Here is a 20,901-nt window from a genome sequence, read left to right as displayed (position 1 = left end):
TCTATAATCCCTTGATAGTCTTGAGATTTCATTGGATCTTAAATTTCTAAATAATATGTGCAACTGTAGTCACAGGAAAATCAAGCTGCTTGGAGATGGTCTTATAACCTTTACATTTAACATGTTGGTCTATAATTTTATTTCTAATCTCCTGAGACAACGCTTTCCTTCACTTTCTCTGGTCCATGTTGAGTGTGGTACACACCATTTCACCAAACAGCACAGTGACTACCTGTAGCCCTATATATAGGCTCACTGACCGATTACAAGATTGTAGACACCTGTGATGCTAATTAGTGGACACACCTTGATTTAACATGTGCCTTTGGTCACATTATTTTCAGGGGTATCATCTTTTTTGTCCAGGCCTGTTTAATGATTTTACTTTTTAAAATAATTCTTTTGAAGCATGGTTCAAAATCAATGTCGGATTTTCATTTGTTCATTTTCATAGAATTCTTATTTATTATTACTTTTGTCAGATTCAAGTTATTTCTGTGACCATTGTGGGGTTTTATTTCATTAACCCAGGGGTACCAACAATTTTGTCCATGTGTGTAACTGCTGCATGCGTGAGTCTATAGATACCAACACAATGCGTCTTGAAATCTGTAGTACCATTTCATATGCAGGTGCAAGACACAGTACGTAAACACCCTTTGGAAATACCTGCATTGATTATTAATAAAATGTGAAAAGTGCAAAAGGTAAGACGATTGCTACAAAGGGAAATGGGGAGAGTCTTCAGGTTATTGAGTTAGAGTTCACAATTTTTCTAGCCTGCACTATATAGGTTTTCTCACAGTTTATTTAAGAGACTTATTTGTCTGGAATTGTGCCTTCAATACAAACCATACTGCTTATTTTAGTAACTAGAGTAAAATCAATACAGTGCAAACTTACTTTTTTTGCAACTGTAAACATGTGTAAATGTTTATGTAAAAAAGTCTGCATTGCCAGTGATCAATTAATTACCTTACTGCAAAATAGGTTGGATGGAAATCATTTGTGCAAAACAAAAACAATGAAATTATTTGCTATGAATAAATTAAGACTTTGTGTGGTTCAACTTGAAATATATATGGAACAGACAGATGTCAAATTAAAAACTTTATTTTTGTTTTGTTTAGCATGTGCATATAACTACAATTTCTGAAAATACATTTAAATATATAATGACTAATTCTTGATATGATATACAACAATATACATTACAGTGCAGTACATTATGAAATATATTGCAATGCATTTAATGTATACCTGATAATTAAAAACTGTTTAAAAATACAACATTCAATTAATGAATTTTTGGATGTCATACTTTAGGTCAAACACTTTAGTATCTCAATTTGGCATTCAGCATGTAACAAAAAAGTAAAACAGTATGGCAACATAAGCTCCCAGAGCCAAAAATTATTTAAATGCATAATTTCTTCTCTAACATTTGGTTACTACACCTGCCGATTTAGCCCAGCAGAACACCACACTGGCAATCACACATTGCAGAATGATAACTTGTGAAATGTTGAACATAAACTCTAGCTGAAAATGAACATGAACTCTCTCAGTGAGTGTAACCCTTACCTCACAACACATTCATTAAAGCAAAGGGACGCGTAACCAAGTATAAGAAAATAAGAAATGAATGCAACTCATTTTTGTAAGTAGCTAGTAAGCAACCAAATTGTCTCTCCTACTCCATATTTTAGTGAATGTATTCTTATTGTTACCAGTTAACCCAGTCAGTAACATTTCTTTTAGGACTGTTGCACTTCATCTTCTTTCAACTTTAACTGTTGATTATACCTGTGACAGATAGAAAGGGTCATTAACATCTTAATCAATTCGGTAAATAATTCTGTGAAGAAAAAAGAAAAAAAAAAAAAGAAAAAAAAGAAAAGTGAATTGCTATAATGACTCATATTGAGTGACTGGTGTTGGAGAAACAGAAAGCTGAATAATTTATTTTTTAGTGGTATTGAGACTATCCCAATTGCTAAGCTAGCCTTAGATTAGCTAACATTTAAGCAGAAACTGTCTCATTTTATCTTTCTATATTTCAGACACCAGGTTTTGCTTTCTCAGACACAAGTTTTTGTCAACACTTGTGTCTGTAGCTCAGCACTTATTCAACAGAGCTATCTGATAGCTGAGCTACAGACACAAGTGTTGAAGACAAAAACTTGTGTCTGAGAAAGCAAAATCTGGTGATTGAAATATAGAAAGGTGAAATGAGACAGGTTCTGCTTAAATGAGGATTTAATGAAGTTGCCTGTTCAGTTACACACAGTGTCAGGGGAAGGTGTCTCTAAAGTTAAAAGTAAAGTAAAAGTAAAGCAATATATGCATGGTCACCTCCAGATTCGGAAGAGCTGAATGGTTCCACACATGCCCAAGAAGAAGTTCACTGCAAAGAGTGCCCAGTTCTTGGGAATGATCACCAAGCAGTACCTTGACCAAATGAAGCCTGAAAGAAAATCACATCAATAAGGACAACAGTTGTTTTACATACCATTTCTAAAAAAAAAAAAAAAAAAAAATAAAAAAAAAAAAAAAAAAAGCAGAGTAAACAATATTTTGCACTTTGTCATAAGAGAAAAGTAGGAAATACATCTGATTTCCAGTGGGGAAATAAAATGAACACACTTGTTCAGAAGAAGGGCACCACTGCTCCAATTTGTCAATATTTTGGTTTTGAGCATTACTTCACTATGAGGCTACCTGGGCCAACCTCAAAGTTACCCTACATGGCGGCATGCAAGTTTCCACAGCCCACCACTGGAGTGACTATATCGTTATAGCCCTCATCATTACAAGCTGTGGCCAAGAACAGAAGAAATCAGTTTGATGAAACTTGACAATTTAACCACTCCAGGTCCTCGTACATAAATGGACATTGAAGATCCATGGTACTATGTGGTTGAGCTATTTATGAGTGCAAGTTGTCAAGTGCATGAACAGAAATACCAAAATGACATACAAAGCAACTGTTCAATGCAGATGCCAAAATAGATCAGCATTGCATTTTGGTTTGCATGACTGCTATCAGGTAAATGTTTTCAGGTATATAAGCAAATCCATATCAAATTAATGGGAACAATGACAGAAAAATAAGTTGTTGTTTTTTAGCATGGTTCACATAACATACCGTATGATAGAGAGAAGGGTGAAAAAGGCCATTGGCAGTCTTGTCTTGCTCATTACTCAGGAGATTTTATTTCTTGGACTCATTTCAAGTTCTTTTTCTGGCCACATGAGCCTCATGTATATGTCTTTAACTGAACAGCAGTAACCTTGGTCAAGCTATAATTATTGAAACTATGACAATAGGATTACATAAGGGTTTAAGTAACCTGGTCTTCTGTTCAAGTGCACATGTATACACACATACATATTATGCAGTCTCAAGCACCCTCAGTCTCCCCCAATGCCCAGAATATATCTTAGTATAATACCTGTGGCTGTAATGACGCATGACTGGGAGAGGCTCAGCTTCTCTGGGGGGCGTGTCATATCAGAAAAACCAGCAACAACTAAGCCCTTCAGAAGGATGAGAAAGGTAAGGATTAGGAAAAAGGAGAGGGTGAAAGTAACGGACAATGCAAAAAAACAAGTATGGAATCACCCAGCATCTACTATGAGAACTTAAATTTTCCTCCTGGTAAACACCTATGCTGTGCCATAAGTGTGCTTAATAAGCTTTGAAGAGAGAAGTAACTGCTCATTTTATTGCTACGTAACCTAACAGATGCCCTTTCAGATTTAAACACAGGTCCCATTATCCACTTGGACTATCCACACTACAATAACAGCAGCAAGCCCTAATGGTATAGCAAGTTGTCCAGCAAAAATATTAAGTATCAAAACCTACAACAACTTAAACCAAACAATCAGTAGCTCTCATACATCATTACCCTCTGAACAACTTCTCCTTATTTTGTAACCCCTGTGGTTTCGCAGAACCCTAAAACTGGCCAGTGTCAGCAGTATGACAGAAAGCACTCTGAATAGTAGGGGGTTTCGACTAGACCCTGGGAGGTATGATACCAGGGTTTATGGCATGGTAAAATTGTAGCCTTCATCTGGCTGAACACTCTGGGAGTTGAAGTGCTGTTGTCACAGACATGAGCATGAAGAGGTGACTGACAGGGTCTCTGACCAGATACTAATTACTTGTTATTGACCACTAATTACTGTGGACCTTGGCCTGCATTTTTGAAAGGCCAGGTTTTTGTTGTAAGCATGTGAAGTTCTTTTAGACTCCACACAACAGTAATTTATTCTCATTTTGCACTAAACCCTTGTACATTACTTTATTAAGGTGGCATTAGCAGCTTTTTCATCTGATGCAAGACCATGTCAGCTGCCTCTTACGCTCCCCATCACACTTCTCAAGTTTCAAGTTTATTTGTCATTTGCGCAACATGTCAGGACAATTTATGCATCAAAATGCTTGTGGTGAGGCTCAGGTTGATACTCTACAGAAGGACAATAATATGTTAAGTATGCATATAGTTAAGTTATATAAAAATTATATTAAATAAATAAATACAAAATACAGAATATACAAAGATATAGAAAGGAGGGATCTGTAGAAATTTTCCGATGTGTACATTTATGAGACAGGTATAGTCTGAGAGAAAGTGGAGCTAAATATAAACATGTATGTTTATGTCTATTCCTGTTGTATAAAGTGACTTAGTGATGTTGTCCATAGCAGTGATATACAAAGTATTAATAATAAAGTATCTGAGTGCAGTGGTGTTGGTAAAAGGTTCACAGCTTGTTCAGGAACCTGATGGCTTGTGGGTAAAAACTGTTCATTAGCCGGTTTGTTCTGGCCTGGATGCTGCGGTACCTCCTGCCTGATGGCAGTAAGGTGAACAGGCCGTGTGCTGGGTGGCTACAGTCCAACTGGATCTTCTGGTTTTTTCTCAGGCAGCGGGACCGGTGGAGGTCCTGCAGGTCTGGAAGTTTGCTGCCTATGATGGACTCCGCTGTCCTCACCACTCTCTGCAGGGCCTTGCGGTCGTAGGCAGTACAGCTGCCGTACCAGACAGTGATGCAGGCCATGAGGATGCTCTCTATGGTGCATCTGTAGAAGTTGGTGAGGATGTCGGGAGGCAGACCAAACTTCCTGAGCCTTCTCAGGCAGAAGAGGCGCCAACGGGCAGACCTCACTGCTTTGTTGGTGTGGAGTGACCAGGAGAGGTCATCGGTGAGGTGTACCCCGAGGAACCCAACACTGCTGACCCTCTCCACTTCAGCTCCATTGATGTATAAGGGAGAGTGACCACCCCTCTGTAGCTTCCTGTAGTCCATGATCATCTTCTTAGTTTTGCTGATGTTGAGACTGAGGTTATTGTGGTGGCACCACTCTGACCTCGTCTCTGTAGGCAGTCTCGACTCCATCTGTGATGAGGCCTAGGATGGTGGTGTCATCAACAAACATGAAGATGATGTTGGATGTGTGTCTGGCTACACAGTCATGTGCAAACAGGAAATACAAGAGGGGGCTGAGGACACAGCCTTGAGGAGCCCCTGTGCTCAGAGTCAGCATGAAAGAGAAGCTGTTTCCTGCTCTCACCACCTGGGGTCTACATGTTATGAAGTCCAGGACCCAGTTGCACAGATGAGAGTTCAAACCAAAGTCTGTGAGCTTGGGGATGAGTTTAGCTGGGATGATTGTGTTGAATGCTGAGCTGTAATGTATGAACAGCATTCTCACATAGGTGTTCTTCCTGTCCAAGTGTGTGAGAGCAGCGTGCACTTCTACCACATTTCCAGCAGATTTTAAACATCATGGAGGTGAAATTGCAAAAACTCTAGAATTTTCTAAATGCTATAACTCCAGGGTCTATCCAACATCAGTGAAGAAAGTATTCAGATAAGAACTAAGCAGGCAGCATTTGACCTCAATCAACATACAATATACATATATTTTGCACAAAGATGAAGAAGATTCAGCTAAGCTTCATATACTGCAGACCTAATATCTGCAAGAGACACTACGATGTTAGCAATGGGACAGCCCTAGAGGAACTCGCTTGGGAAAAGTGGCATCATTGGTTGAAGGACACCTTTGTGACCTGTAGGTTATTCAGAAATGTTGTACATCAGAAGGGCACAGAGACATATCTGCTCGATCATTATTTAAGTAATTTATTAACGTAAGCCCATACTCTGTCAGCTTCTACCAGGAATCTGATTAAAATGAATCAGAGTAATAGTGAGGTAACTTGGATCCCTGCATGTCCATCTAGAGCAGTATTTTCCAATCCATTCCTTATTTTCCAATATTCAAATGCTCCTACAGGGCATTCATTCATTGGATTAGGGTTGAATCTAAACTCTGCAGGGCAGTAGACCAAGACGAGGGTTAGCCAAATGGCCACATATGAATGAACAAAATCCATCCAGCCAGGAACAGGCTTATGGAGTCAGGAATATAGAGATTAAAACAAAGAGAAATATCTAATTTGTCCATATGCTGTCTAAAAAAGTAGTTAGTACACATTAGTAATCACCTCACAGAAGACTTATGAAACGCTACAAAATATCTATGCATTACACAAATCAAATTTTGCCACAAAAAGTAATCACTGGGTAAGTATCACCCTTCACTATGACTACTTTCTACTGGCATCATACCTTGTCCTTTCATAGCCCAGCATGTAAGGAGTAGAGGTTCGCTTAAACGTGTGCAGTTACACTTTAACATTATTATCCAGTCTAAAGTTTGCATGCATGTGAGAAAAGGGAGGAAAAAGAAAGGGACATACACCAACCTGTCAGTTTTCCATTAAACAACAAGTAAGACGCTTACCCATTTAAAAACAGGAGCCCAAAAGAAAACCGTCTTTGGCCCTAAAAGAACACAGCAGACCTTTTCATTAGAACATGTAGGTGGCCACCAAAGTATTTAAACATTTTAACAATTCTCTTCTCAAAATCGTCTATAATAAGAACCTTTTTCATGCACGTGGCCCTTTAGTAATTTACTCTACGTCATATTTGAAGGTTCCTTTGAAGTACTATGTGTTACTGACACATACTGACTATGTGTTAAAGACAACCCTAACATACATATAAGAAAAAGTGAACCCTTTGGAATTGCCTAGATGTCTGCACCAATTACTGACAAAACAGGGTCTGATCATTATCAAAGTCACAAATATACACTAATGCAATCTAACAAAACTAATAACATTGGAAGTGTGAGTTTCACAGATGCTTACTGACAAATCTCCTTTACTCAAGAATGATTGGCTAGGGTGAATCACACTTTATTTCAAACAATTTTCAAAAGATCTCAGAGATGTTTTTGAGACACCCAAAGTTTGAAAAGGCTACAAATTAAAACAAATATTACTTACATAAACCTCGACCAAATTATGTTGGTACAGATTCACATCAAGTCCTGTTTCATATCAAATCAATCAGTTTGTGCACTTCACACAGCAAGGGAAATTACCACAGACACTTTTACAGTTACAGACAGGTCTTAAGGACACGAAATGCAAAGGGGTGGGGTGGGGTGTTAAAGCTGGTGGGAAAAAAAAGCAACAGACGCAGAACAGAAGCAATTCCAGGTTGCAGGAATGATTTGGGGAGAAGACAAGGAGGTAAAGAGCAGTTTGTGTGTGTAAAATGTTATGATTAAATAATGTTAAAATAGAAGTTTTCAATTTCAAGAATTGAAATGCCATTTTTATTATTACACAATCGTAGTGAAGTAAGTAAAGCAGTTAACGGTTGCCTACTAGAGGAACAGAATTATTTTTGCATCATTGAAGATGGGACACACACGAACCTTGGGTTAACTGGCAAGTTTAACCATAACAGTAATGATTCCCCAAATCTTGAGGCAGCACTGCAGTGAAACCATACAGACTAAGCAGCTGTCCGTCATGTGAACCGAGTGTGTGGATAAAACAGTTACAGTTTGTAAACGCTGAGCCACGAGAGCCATAAGGCAACACGGCCACACGTCTTTACATAGATTTACACATGTGGACATTTGGTCTTTATTTTAACAGTACTGAGATATGAAGGTAATAGAACCAAACAAATAAAAACGTCAAATGTCCTTAAAAACTAATCCAGTTATAATTATTATTGGACAAGGTTAAACATGAGAATTAGTCCTTTTAGCATTAAATTGTATTTCTCCTTTTTAAAATAGGAAAATAGGAATTTTGACCAGAGGTGCCTATTTTTGCATGCCACTGCATGTATATGTATCAACATTATTTTTAATGAATATTAATCAGTATATTTGGTGCCAACAAAGAAGTGGGCGTGACCGTGTATTTGGAACCTGCTACATCTCACATGATGAATGAGGTCATTTTGACGTTAGCGACACGACGCCTTTTGATATCCACCTCAGCTGAAACAATAAGCTAACATATGGTAATATAAGCTGATGAAAGCGCGTGCCATAAACAACATGCCAAGAGGTGTAACAGCCGGTGTAAATCTCACTCACAAACTTTCCTAGACGATCTACTTCCGACGGCTCTGAAGAGTTAGCTAGCTAAAGATATAACCTAGCTACAGTTCTTAAGAAAACAGGATGTTTGCGGCTTGCCTTAGTTTATCTCAATTTGCTTTTCATACTGATGCAAAACAAGCTAGCTAAACTACACACCTCAGCCTAGTCAGAAAGCTAGTTAACTGAATAAGCAACGTCGACTTTCCTGCGTTTTAAACGCAGCCAGGTGCGCACATACCTCATAGCTGTTGAAGATGTGGTTAACTTACCTGCAGGGTGATTGTACAGAGGTCTTAGCTTGGGCGGCAACATTAGCTCGATCCTATCCAGCGTCCTGTGATATGTAGCCCTCAAACTGCTGGAATAATACCGGCGCTGGTGCAGTCGGAGGCAGAGTTTAGTGCAACTCATGGCGGTTCTGTCAGTCTAAACGTGCAACACTTTTACCAACTTTCAGTGGAGACAGTCTGCCAGCAGTGCCGGGTCATATCTTCACACCGTCTCCCCACCCTCCGACACAACCTATCACAACGTCCGAAGAGTGCGCGCACGCCCATAAAATCGCCACAATTTCCAAGAGCAACAGCTTAATAAAGGCGAAGTCCCTCAATTTATTATTTCTGCATGATAAAAAAAATCAACTTCAAGTTACACAAATTAACTTAATACTGAAATTGCTTCTGACAGCTAATTTACATAAAACCATGATGTAAAATAAATAAACACAAAAAATACATTGCCTGATGCCTGGAGTTTGTTTTACAACAGTTTTGCGATTCGGGGTTGAACTTTAAATATTTTTTTCCGAAGTTAAACCGCGCTTTTTATTTACAATCAAAATGACATATGAAACAAAGCTTTCACTTTTAAACACATACGATAACGTAAAACAAAATGTTTTGGACCGTTAGCAGCTTGTAACACGTTGCATCTGGACGTTCAGGGAACATTTTCATTTTTAAAACTATTATTTTAAGAATTAATATTATTTTATTAAGAATTCAGTGGATAGTTTCTAGTATAGTGTACTATAGCCCACCAGCAGATGGCGCTGTTGCGCCTAAAACATGCAGCCGTTTTGCTCTTCCGTTTCTGAGTTAGGAGACAGAAGGAAGTGAACTATTCATAAAGTGGTTAAACCGGTGCTTTGGGGAGTCGCTCGACAGGAGTGTCTGTATCAGCGTACTTCGTAACTTTACAGGAGTTGGCCAGGCGCTTCATGGACCGATGTAAGTGCATATTTTATCTGCGTGTTAGAAGTGGTGAAAATAAACTCTTAAGTCCGAAAATGTCATGTCTGCCTTAGTTAAACTAGGACACCGTAATATCTGAATATCTGTTGTGTGAGGTATGGAAGCCAATTGCTATTAGTTAGGGAAAGCAAAAATATATTGTTACTCATATCTAAGTATATACTTTATAGGTTCCCTAAACACAGTGCTACTACTTTAATAATGATAGCTTCTTTTTATGTTTGGTTTACAGGGGAGGACTGGGAATTGTATTACAGTTTTTAAGTCACAGATTGGATATTTGTTCAGCTTAGCAAAAATAGGAGACAAATATTGCTTTTCAATAACAAATGTATGTCAAGAAGAGCTGTGTATTTGCAAGAACCTGGCAATATGATGCAATTACAATACAGGTGTTATAATTCAATATATTGCGATATTGTAAGCAAAGTGAAAAACATGCCATAGTATAAAAACACAAACAAAAATTGTATTTTTATGCCCTGATAAGAGTGGGATCTGAGGACGGAGTACAATCTACACAAAACTGTATATTTGAGAATCAATACAGTATTGCAAAACATATTATTGATCTGTTGCTATTGTCATATATCCCACTATGTCAATTATTGGTCTCATATTTACCTGTTGATACTCAGTGTACTTGGCTTAAATATTTTTGAGAATAGCTTTAGCTTTCAGTATGAACGTTTTTTTTGTTCTACTGCTTCATTTGTATTAGTGCCTTTTATTTTGACATGGACTGTGATTTTGCGGTTGAGTGGAGCAATTGCCTTGCTCACGCTCATTTTTTTTTCTGCACTCACATCAGATTGATGTCTCTGCAGATATGTTGTTGGATGGTTCTTGTGGCGCAATGTTTACAAATCGTAATGGTTTCATCCACACACTCAGGCTGCATGTTTTTGTTTCAGTGTATAATGTATATTAAGTAAAGTAATAAAGTGTATTACTGTATAAAGTAACAGCAGCAGTAAAACTGTATTTCACATTGTTATGGTTAAACTTTGGCAATTAATTCTGTCATATGGAATATAAAATATTATTGGCACTGTAATGTCATGGGTTGTACTGCTGAATGTAGAATCTCTAGCAACGTAGTAACCTTTAACATCCAGGCGATTTTGCTATGACAGTTAAAAGTTTTAAACTTGTACAAGTACTACTTGTACTTGTACCTCTGTCATGGAGATGGTGAACTTTGATATAATGGATGTCTTTTGAACAACTAGCATTGCTGTGGCAGTGATTGCTTTCACTTACTTTCTATGGCAAGAATATCTGGTCAAGCAAGAAATCCCCTGGCATTGCTGTGCCAGTAAAGTCAACTGTGGGAAATATAAGAAGCATGTTTGCTCCTACGAAGTGTAACTTGAATCAAAACGGTGATCAAAAGATAAACATACAGTAAGAATATGAAGCTCCCATCAAAAGACACTTGCATCTTTGCATGCTATTGAGTATTTTGAATAGCCCTAGTGACCAGTCCTGGTGACCAGTCCTGTCACTGATACCACTGCAAAACATGTAGAATATAGAGGCACAGTTGAGTCTGTACAGAAAGTGCTACAGTAATATCAGGATTTGCTAGAAGAAATGGATGGATAATGACAGACCTAGGATTAATCTCCTAGAATGATAGTCACTGTTTATCTGTTTGTGTAGTTCCAGGGATGTCAGGCAGATGCCGAAGTTAGATGTCGAAGTTCCGCCAGCCCCCATGTTGGATTTTTCAGTTTTAAGGAAGGTGGTGCTTTGAATCCTACACATGCAAAGCATATACCTGCCACTTAACCACAAAATACAACACTATAATAACTAAAAAAATTCAAAAACAAAAACAAATCATAAAAATGTTGTGCTGATGATTTGATCCAAAGAGAATTTGATATCTGTATAGTTATATATAGAATATTTAATGTAGTATGTATCTTTTATGTTCCTGTTGACTTCAGTGAGGCCAATCTCTCTGTCTGCCTGTGTATCTTAGGTGTCCAACTGACATTTGATAAAGTAGCATTCCATTTAATTAAGCAATGTTACTAATGTATAAAAAAAGTTGGGTAGGGTTTATGTACCACAGTTTTAGTTCTCTGAATGTGAGTAAAGTGATCTGTACGTCACATTTCCTGTGTCTTTTACAGTAAAAGTAATTGTGTGAAGTACCGTGTATGTTCATTTCCTGTAGAGTCAAATGTGTAAAACTGGGCACTTCCACTGCTGTTCCTGTCTGTCGTGTGGCCAATCTCTAATGGGGGCAACAGTTATGCTCGAAAATGAAGTATGGTAATAGGATGTGGTATTACACAACTTCATGTACTTGTTCATTTTAGGTAATATTACTGGAGTACCTGGAAAGTACTGGGTAGAAACTGAGCTCTCAGACCAAAACAATGACTTTCCAATAAAATTTCCTGAAACTGAGTACTTGTGATAATGACGTGTGAGTGGGGAATACCAGGAAGTCAGCTAGTTTCAGTTTTGCTAAATTAAAGCATGTCAAATCTGCACTAAAGCAGACTATATGATATATCAGCTGCAAAATTCTTCACCTGGGTCATAAATACAAGTTTTCTGATTCTGTAAAAAGCAGCTCAAAGTAGCATCACACAATATGTATGATGGTGCATCTCCCCATAAAAGCTACCAGCAGTAGGTAGATGCCTACATTCATGTGAAACTATGATGTCAGTTTCGATTCTGCAGAATTATTTCCCAAACAAAATAAAAGGGTATTCAGGTTAAAGGTCAAAGCTAAAGTGCAAACTTGTTTGTTGAATGTAGGCATATTTCTTCACATATGCTGACTACAGGGACATTTCTGCAGTGTAGCAGTATTCTGATCCTATAGCAGCCCCTGCTGATGCAGCACAGGATTGAATTACGGTATACAGCTGGAAACAACCAGCTTTTGCATTAAATCTTAACTCTCTAAATAAGGCAATGAAACACGGTTATCCCTTTCCCCTGAATGCTTGGTGCCTGATTCAACGGCTACCTGTCACGCTTACATTATGTCTTATCTCAGATATCATCATAACATAATAACTAAAGCTAAGTCACTGCTTCTTCTTCAAGGCATCATGCAAGGAAAGCAAAACTACTGGCCTCCACCATTGGTGTTTTGTTTTTTTTTAATGTGAAGAATGAAAATATTAAATTAGTTCATGCTTCATGCACATTAGTTCATGCACTTGGATTTTTGCTATTCTTTAATTGTCAACATTTGCCATATTAATGTTGATGGGACAGGGCATATTATTTTTCTGTTCCAACCAATTTGTGTACAATTTTAATTACAGATTTGCTGAACCAAGAAATCTTCAACATATAAAACATACAAAGATTAGAACTGAAAACCCTAGTAGACTAGCAGCCTATTCAAAAGTGGACAATATTAAGTATATTGCATACTGCATTACAAAATGTAAATATTGATAGTAAGTTATTTTTGTAACTTACAAAAAAACGATAAACTCGTTATTTATTCCGTTTGTATGATCTATTATATAATTTAAAAAATGCTTTTAACTGAGTATGTCCTTTAATTCCAATATAAATGGATTATCTCATAATCAAAATTTTATAGATCCAAGTCAACAACAAAAATGTTACTGTTCATGCCACATGGCTGTTGGCCATGCTTTTTCCTCTTATCACTCTAAAAAGCAATGTCGGTTTGCTGGTGGGGTGGAGCTGAGGACCCAGTGTTTCCTCTGATTGTGTCAGCTGCCCGGTGATGTCGCATTTGCAGCAGTTTGAAAAGAGGTGGTGGCTGGCTTCACATGTATTGGAGGACACAAGTTCTTACTCTCCTAGTGTCTGAAACATGGCTAGTGCTAGGGGAGCTAAGAACGGGTGGCTTAATTAAAGAAAAAATTTGATTAAACAAATTTTACAAAAACAAAAAAAGTTACTGTGAAAAAAGAAATGAATTGACAGTTAATAATATTTGACTTCAGACTGAATATTTGTATAATTAATATCTGTAGCTTCAGTAATTCAAAAACCCATTTCACTATCTCTTGTCACAGGTTATTTCCAACTGTGCAAGCAATCATGTGATGAACAGTGAGGCATTTATAAGTGACTAACATGATACAGTAAGTTACTTTTAGGGACAGTTATAATTTGATCCTAAGGCTTTTTCCTGGGTTGCCCCACGCATTTCCAAACCCCCCCAACCCCCCCATCGGTGGGTTAGCTTCTGCCTTTTTGCTTTGTTACTCTACCTATCATAAATGTGCATGTGATTTAACAGTGGAATTGTCAGGGGATCCCCAGTTCTAGTATTTTCACAAACAAAAATAAATAAATAAATGCAAAATGAGATGCATTTATTTTACACAGTAAAAAAACTTTAATTTTAGTTCCAATTTCAGTGTTAGAAAAACAACTGTTCTTATCTGAAAGCTAGGAAAGGATCTGGACTTTAAGATCTAAATGAAATGACAGTAATTTTGTAAGACAAACTGGATACTACTTCTTTTTACTGTGGTCATAATAATGAAGATAATCAATAATGATTTAATATGGTCAATGACATGGCCTACGCAGGGATGGCAGCCAGCACACTTTTATGTCCCATGTATATATTTGTGTCTGATACTTAATATATGTCTCTAATATTCACTGATGATCTTGTTGTGGTAACACTGCAATTTCCCTTGCCATCAATAAAGTTATATCTATGTATCAGTATATCTTTTGTGCTGCACTTTCTAAATCTGTGTGCAGAAACTGGTGTGTGTAGAAAACCTGTATTTCCAACTGTAACAGCTGGGGCATTTTATATAGAAGCTTGATTCTGTCATTCTCAGGGTCTGACTAACTGTTACAAAAGTATTAGTTTAATAATGACGTAGGGCATAATGATTATGGGGGGGTTTTGTAATTATACTATTTTGCCCTTTTTGACAACCATGTATGTATATCGGTTCGTGGTATCAGTGTTTGTGTTTACGGGATTGATTAACTGGCATACGCGTGACTGGGATTTCCCTTGTAATCACCAGGGAACCGTAATTCCAGATGCCTGAAATCACGTTGACTCATCTTTTAGTTTTGCTTTTAGGGTAGCTATATAGACTCCAGCATGGTCTCCCCATGCACTTTAGAAGGAACTGCTCCTCGAGAGATGAACATGATGCTGGATTATACACTTTTCTTTAGCCTGCTTACGCTGGGTATGTAGGCTGTGATTTTATGTGGATCAACCGTATCAAATTCATAGAACTGGCAACCTTTTCTACTTTTTCCTGCTCATTGAAGCCTTTTCATATATTATGGTAGTTAAAGAGTTAACCTGTTATGTGCTGGTTCTGTGTTCAACAGCTTGCTCTGCTGGGATTGTGACTGAAAGCAATGTAAACGCGCGGTTTGGTGAATCTGCGTCTGTCTCCTGCTCGCTGCCCAACGCTGCTGGAGTAAAGCAAGTCACCTGGCAGCGCCTCGGTCAAGACGAATCCGTCCACACAATGGCCACCTTTAGCGACAACTTTAGAAAGCAAGTGGCCGATCAGTACGCGGGTAAAGTGGAGCTGACGTTGGCGATGCTAAATGCTACAACTATCACGATAAGGAACGTAACATTCGCGGACGAGGGCTGCTACATATGTACTTTCAACGTGTATCCGTCCGGAACAGAACGGGAGAAAGCATGTCTCAGTGTTCACGGTAAGCACTTATTGTACTTGTAAGCATAGCTGGTCACTAAGAAAACCAGGATGTGTTGGGCGTTTTGGCTATTATTAAAAGATCTTAGCTTGTGCTTTTTTTGATGCTGGCGTTCTGAATTATTTCTGGTCTAAGCGTGTTTGAACAGGGGGGTTACGCCGTAGGCGTTCTTTTTTTTCCACAATAAAAGTCCTGTCAAAAAAAAAAAAAAAAGTTTGTACTGATGTTTGGACGTATACTGTTGATATATGAAATGGAACATCGAAATAGCATAAATATGCAATCGAAATAGCATAAATTTGCCTAACTGTAGTAGCATTAGGGCATTGTAATGTATTATTAAAGTTAATGGTCATGTTGGTGTAATTTACGATATTGTTTGTTGGAGCGGATGTGACGCATGTGGGCTTTTCCACATATCTATTAAAATCTTTCAGTTTAACACAAAACACAATTTATTTCTGTTATTACTGGTAATTTTATAAAATATCAGATTTAGTGTAGTATATTCAGACTTTTTTTTACATGAGCATGTAGGGGTGTCTTGACAGGGATTAAGCCTAGTCCTGGACTACACAGCACTTTAAATGGAAAGGAAAATGTAGTCAACTATGAAGCTAAATCCTTGTCCTAGAAATCTGCCCATAAAAGCATAAACTGTTGCTCTGCTATGTTGTAAATAACCCTCAATATATTTTCGAGTTTAAATAAAGGTTGATTGATAAATCAAAACTGTATGAAAGAAAGGAAAGGAACGCAAGTGACACAACAGTGATTTTCACTGCACCTGCAGTCGATTGTATGGTCAGATTATAACTGTGGGTCCTCCAGTGGAAAAAGTCTAGGACACATTAATGTATGACTGGAGTGGGCCCTGATGGCTAATTTATGCATTCTAGGGAGAAACACCAGCAGTTATGTGTAGCATTTTTTCATTCCTAAAGAGGAATGAGAGGAACTTTGCTAGAAATTCCTGTTACAGTAGATAAGATGAACTCCTTTATCTCTATCAGAAACATTTGCAAAAGACAGAAACAAATGTTTGCAGTTTGTAATACTATACCTTTTTCTATGCAGGTTTATCAGAAATGACAACATCAAAGGCTGATTCTACTGAGAAGAAAGTGGTCTCATGCATAGCTACTGGTAAACCTGCTCCAGAGGTCCATTGGAAGTGCGCAGGCAAGAACATAAGTGGTTACTCAACTACCACAATGAGTAATAATAATGAGGGCACAGTGACCACTACAAGCAACCTAACATTGGGACCAACACTGTCACAGTGCGATGGGAAACCTGTGGAATGTGTTGCTCAAAGTGGGAATATGGAGAAGCGTCAACACATTTATATAACAGACAAGATATCAAATACTACAGGTACAAGATTTTACAGGTTCACAGTTTTTACTGTGAAAGACTATATTTCATCTAAGCTCACTATTTAAATCCAGTCTATGTAGACACAAAAGTAAGAACTTGGTTTGTTTGTTTTTTTTTCTCAGAGAGTGTGCCATCCAGGCGTTACCTTGCTTCTGGTCTTGCTGTGATCATCGCCATAAGTAGTGCCATTTGCATTGCCATTGTTTTACTTCGGAAGAGAAAGGGTGAGTAGCATGGCTTTTTGGTAAAAAATCTTTAAAAAAGTGTTTTTATTCCTTCTCTCGATAAGCCCATCTAATACAAAGTAGGACAGAGCACAGCTGTAGTCAAGGTATCATAAAATCTTCAATTTATTGTGAAGCCTCTTTTTCAACGAAGCCTTGATGTGTCTAACTTAAAGTAAACTAAATTGACAATAAAGCAGACTTGTAAGAAAAGTGTAATTGGATATCTTAAACATCTGCATGTCAAGGTCACACTTGTAAAGATTGGATAGAGCGGTGATGGCATCAGGCTGTGCGATTGTGTTTAAGATGCTGAAGCAATTTCAAAGCAGCTGTCTTGGCGTTGCGGTGTGGTGCGACAGATAACGCCACTACCTGTCACTTAGTTACAACACCATGTGGGAGACTAGGGTTCGATTCCCGGCCTGGGTGACTGTGCTGCGCTACACCAATAAGAGTCCTTGGGCCAGACTCCTAACACTACATTGGCCCACCTCTGTGATATGAATAACCTTGTATGTCGCTCTGGATAAGAGCGTCTACTAAATGCCGTAAATGTAAATGTAAATGTCTTTGTTGCCCAGAATCATTACTTTCATAACAGCTTCTGCCTAGCCTCATATTCTCTCATCAGTAGTAGTTTGTGTCTGTAAGAAATGATTGCTTCAGAAAGGAATAACTATTTCAATACTATTAGATATCATCAACTGCAGAAATGTTTAATATTATTTTTTAGCAAATATGCTTAGGAAATTACAACCTTTCTAATTCAGTAGTTCAGAATCTTGTATATAAATACATTAAGTTAGTTGACACACTTGGCTCTAGTGACAGTCTAGCTCATATGTTGTCTTTTTCTTGAAAGATCATGTTGGAAGGAAACTGTTCAAAATGTTTTAAGAAACAAGGAAAACGGAACCTGGGTTCTTCAAATCCAGTCCTGGAGGGCAAGTGTCCAGCACTGTTTGCCAATTTCCCCACCTAAACACACCTGGATCAAATTGTTTGTTGTTTGCCAGGAGTAATGGGTTTATCTTAGCAGAGAAATCGGCAAACCACACTGGACACTGGCCCTCCTGGACTGGATTTGAAGAACTCTGCACTAACTCTTTGTTATAGTTATAGTCAGTGTGTAATGTAATGTCAGTGTTTTGCCTTCTTGTTCTGTAATGTAGTAGACAACATTCTAATAGATGTTTTCTTTATGTTTGCAGAATGTGGAAAAGAGAATATTAATACAATGGCCTAACACCCCTGGACCTTTTTGAAGATCTGCATCCTTCATTTGCCATTGCACTTTAACTTGTTAGTTTTTTTTCTAATACAGTTTTATAAGCTATTTTTTTTTAACTGGCTCAGTCACCTTTAGCAAGATTGAGCAGGGTATCGTCAGTAGTCTAATAGCATTCAGTACATTGCATCAATGACATACTTTATGCTTGTTCAATGTCTCTTTTTTTTAATGTACAGTTATATTTTATTTATTAAGAGTAGCCTGTTTTCAATTAGTAACTTATTTTCTTTCCGTATTTATAATTTAATACATGTGTTTTTTGATTTTTTTTAAATAGTCATTTCACATTTCTGCTGTTCTACTAAATGTTTTTGCATTAATGTTCTACATTTTACATACACCTAAATGTAAATGTTTGATGTTTTCTAGAATGTTTATGCACTGATGTATTTAATGTATAAGTGAAGCATGCTTAATTGTGTCCTTTCTTTATTTGAAGTTACTGGCTGTGTTGGTGTGCTGTCTAATTCTGTTGTTACTGATTGATATTGTGTCCTCATTAATTGTTGGTATCCTAAATGAAGATTAGCAAAACAGCTGAAGAGTTGTCTTTTGGTGATGAAACATAATTAAGTGCATGTAATACATGCCACATGTTATGTAAGGCAACCTGTACTGTCCAAAAGAGTTTGTACATCCTCCTTTTGTTTCAAATGTGCAAATCCATCTCAGTTTATTAAGTAGCCAGATAACAGTTTGGACATTGGTGATAAGTTTCAATTACAGAATCTTACAACTTTAAATATGCATTATAATTATATGTTTATTTACACAAACACACACTGTTAACAAACTACTATGCACAGAAAGTTACAGATGCTATGTACTTGCAAATTCTTGAAATTTGTTTCAGGCCATCAGTATTTCTTGGGTGCGTACTCCTCTTCAAATCATGCCACACAATACCTTTATTGGGTTGAAGTCCGTATATGCCCATTCCTGACATGGCCATTCCAAAACGCACATTTTATTGTCATTCAACCATTTTTTAGTTGATTTACTTGTGTGCTTTGGGTCATCTTTTAAAAACATTTAGTATTACTAACTAGTACACATTTGGGACACATCCTTCCTGTTACATTTCCGGTGTTATGCTAGTACTAAGCTAATGGTGGAGACCTTTTTTTTTTCAAAACATGTTTAGTGCATGTAACTTTACATTGTATGATCTAGTTTTCAGTGAATACGTTACTTCATGCCCAAATCTGCATGACGAATTGGTTATTAAAGCAGCATTATGTGACAATTATGTGATAAATGTATAATATATAATTGCTACTGGGCTCCCTGTACAGCTGCGGACTGTAGTTCGCTTTTACACCACTGCTGTGTTCATGGATATTTCACAATAGTCAATGTGCACTGGGGAAACTTTCAGGTTAATGCGACCATTGTTCTGTTGACAAAAAAACTTTTTTTTTTATTTTAGCAAGGAAAATACTTTTTAAAGTAATAATTTTTTCCCCTGGTATTGCTGTAAATGAGCATAATAATAATATGCAATTAATGGGACAGAATTAAATCTAGCTTTGTAGTTAATATGAACCACATTAAGACCACAAGCTGAATGGTCTACACAGCTGGGTTAGATTAATGAAATGAATAGTAGCTCTCTATTACAGCAAAGTTAACTGCTTTAGGCCAGTTTTAATTATAATAAACATATAAAAAATAAGCTCAGCTACCAATTTGATTTTCCATCAGTCTTGTAATTTAATTTAACTTAAGTTTATTTTGTAGCCACATGCATGTGCTCTGTAAGTTTCTTTTTCAGAGTGGTCTGATGAGAGGAAGTGGCCCCTGCGTGACGGAATCATTTGAGTCTGCTATTTCAAGTCACTTGTTGCTTGAAGCAGGCACGCTATGCAGACCTCTTATGCTGTTGCTTTGTTCTTGTTCTTGCTCACTTTCTGTAGAACTTTATCTACAGATCAAGACATAGGTAAGTTCTGCTCATTCACATATTTCCTTTGAATACATTGGACAATAGTATATTTGAAACATGCTCACAAATTAAGGCTCATGTTTGTTTTGTTGTTTGACTATGATTAATTAATTTATTTTGCTCTACTTTAGTGAATGTGAAATATTCAAGAGATCCAGTAAGTGCAATGAAGGGACAGTCTTTGACTCTGAAGTGCACAGTGGAATACAATGAAGATCTGTGTGGAGGCCTCCAAACCATGTGGTGTTTTTTGTCAGAAGACCTTTGTCAGCCACTCATCAACCCTGACAAATACTTGCTTCATGTCAATGAGACTAAAATGCTTGAAAAAACTGGATTCAGACACCAGGATGTATTTATTACATTTAAGCACCTGCTTCCCAACAACACTGGAACTTATCAGTGTAATGGGAAATGTGCACCATCTGGAGCTTCAGCCATGGGACGTTACATGAACATTACTGTAACAGGTATGAACTTTTTAGGGTCACTCTTTTTAGGGTAAATTAGCATAATGTGGGACTTTTTTCACTTTTATTCAGGAATGTATTGCAAATATAAAGTCAATACATTAAATTGATCAGCAAACTGCATCTTCAAATGTGAGACAATTCTGTTCCAAATGTGGGACA

General features: G+C 37.4%; 2 protein-coding genes across 3 annotated transcripts; one reads left to right on the top strand and one right to left on the bottom strand.

Annotated features, from left to right (window-relative positions):
• Nucleotides 1-1,097: 1,097 nt before the first annotated feature.
• mpc2a (mitochondrial pyruvate carrier 2a) lies at nt 1,098-8,995 on the bottom strand. The gene is made up of 5 exons (XM_072657454.1): nt 8,767-8,995; nt 6,827-6,867; nt 3,456-3,540; nt 2,356-2,467; nt 1,098-1,806 (listed from the first exon to the last, which is right to left on the bottom strand). The coding sequence occupies exons 1-5, from the start codon at nt 8,906-8,908 to the stop codon at nt 1,758-1,760; spliced, it is 429 nt and encodes a 142-aa protein (XP_072513555.1). The 5' UTR covers nt 8,909-8,995; the 3' UTR covers nt 1,098-1,757.
• Nucleotides 8,996-9,614: 619 nt separating this feature from the next.
• LOC140536024 (OX-2 membrane glycoprotein-like) lies at nt 9,615-20,491 on the top strand. Of its 2 annotated transcripts, none has more exons than XM_072657639.1 (5): nt 9,615-9,726; nt 15,085-15,426; nt 16,504-16,803; nt 16,929-17,030; nt 18,245-20,491. In XM_072657639.1, exons 1-5 carry the CDS (start codon nt 9,717-9,719, stop codon nt 18,277-18,279), a joined length of 789 nt encoding a protein of 262 aa, XP_072513740.1. In that variant the 5' UTR covers nt 9,615-9,716; the 3' UTR covers nt 18,280-20,491. The 2 variants fall into 2 exon arrangements, with proteins under 2 accessions (XP_072513740.1, XP_072513739.1); XM_072657638.1 differs by lacking the exon at nt 9,615-9,726 and adding an exon at nt 14,758-14,936.
• The last annotated feature ends 410 nt before the right edge of the window (nt 20,492-20,901 follow it).

The sequence above is a fragment of the Salminus brasiliensis genome, chromosome 15 (assembly GCF_030463535.1).
Source record: "Salminus brasiliensis chromosome 15, fSalBra1.hap2, whole genome shotgun sequence".
NCBI classification, from domain to species: domain Eukaryota; kingdom Metazoa; phylum Chordata; class Actinopteri; order Characiformes; family Bryconidae; genus Salminus; species Salminus brasiliensis.
Note: the sequence above shows the minus strand (reverse complement) of the source record. Positions and strands in the feature narration are given on the sequence as shown.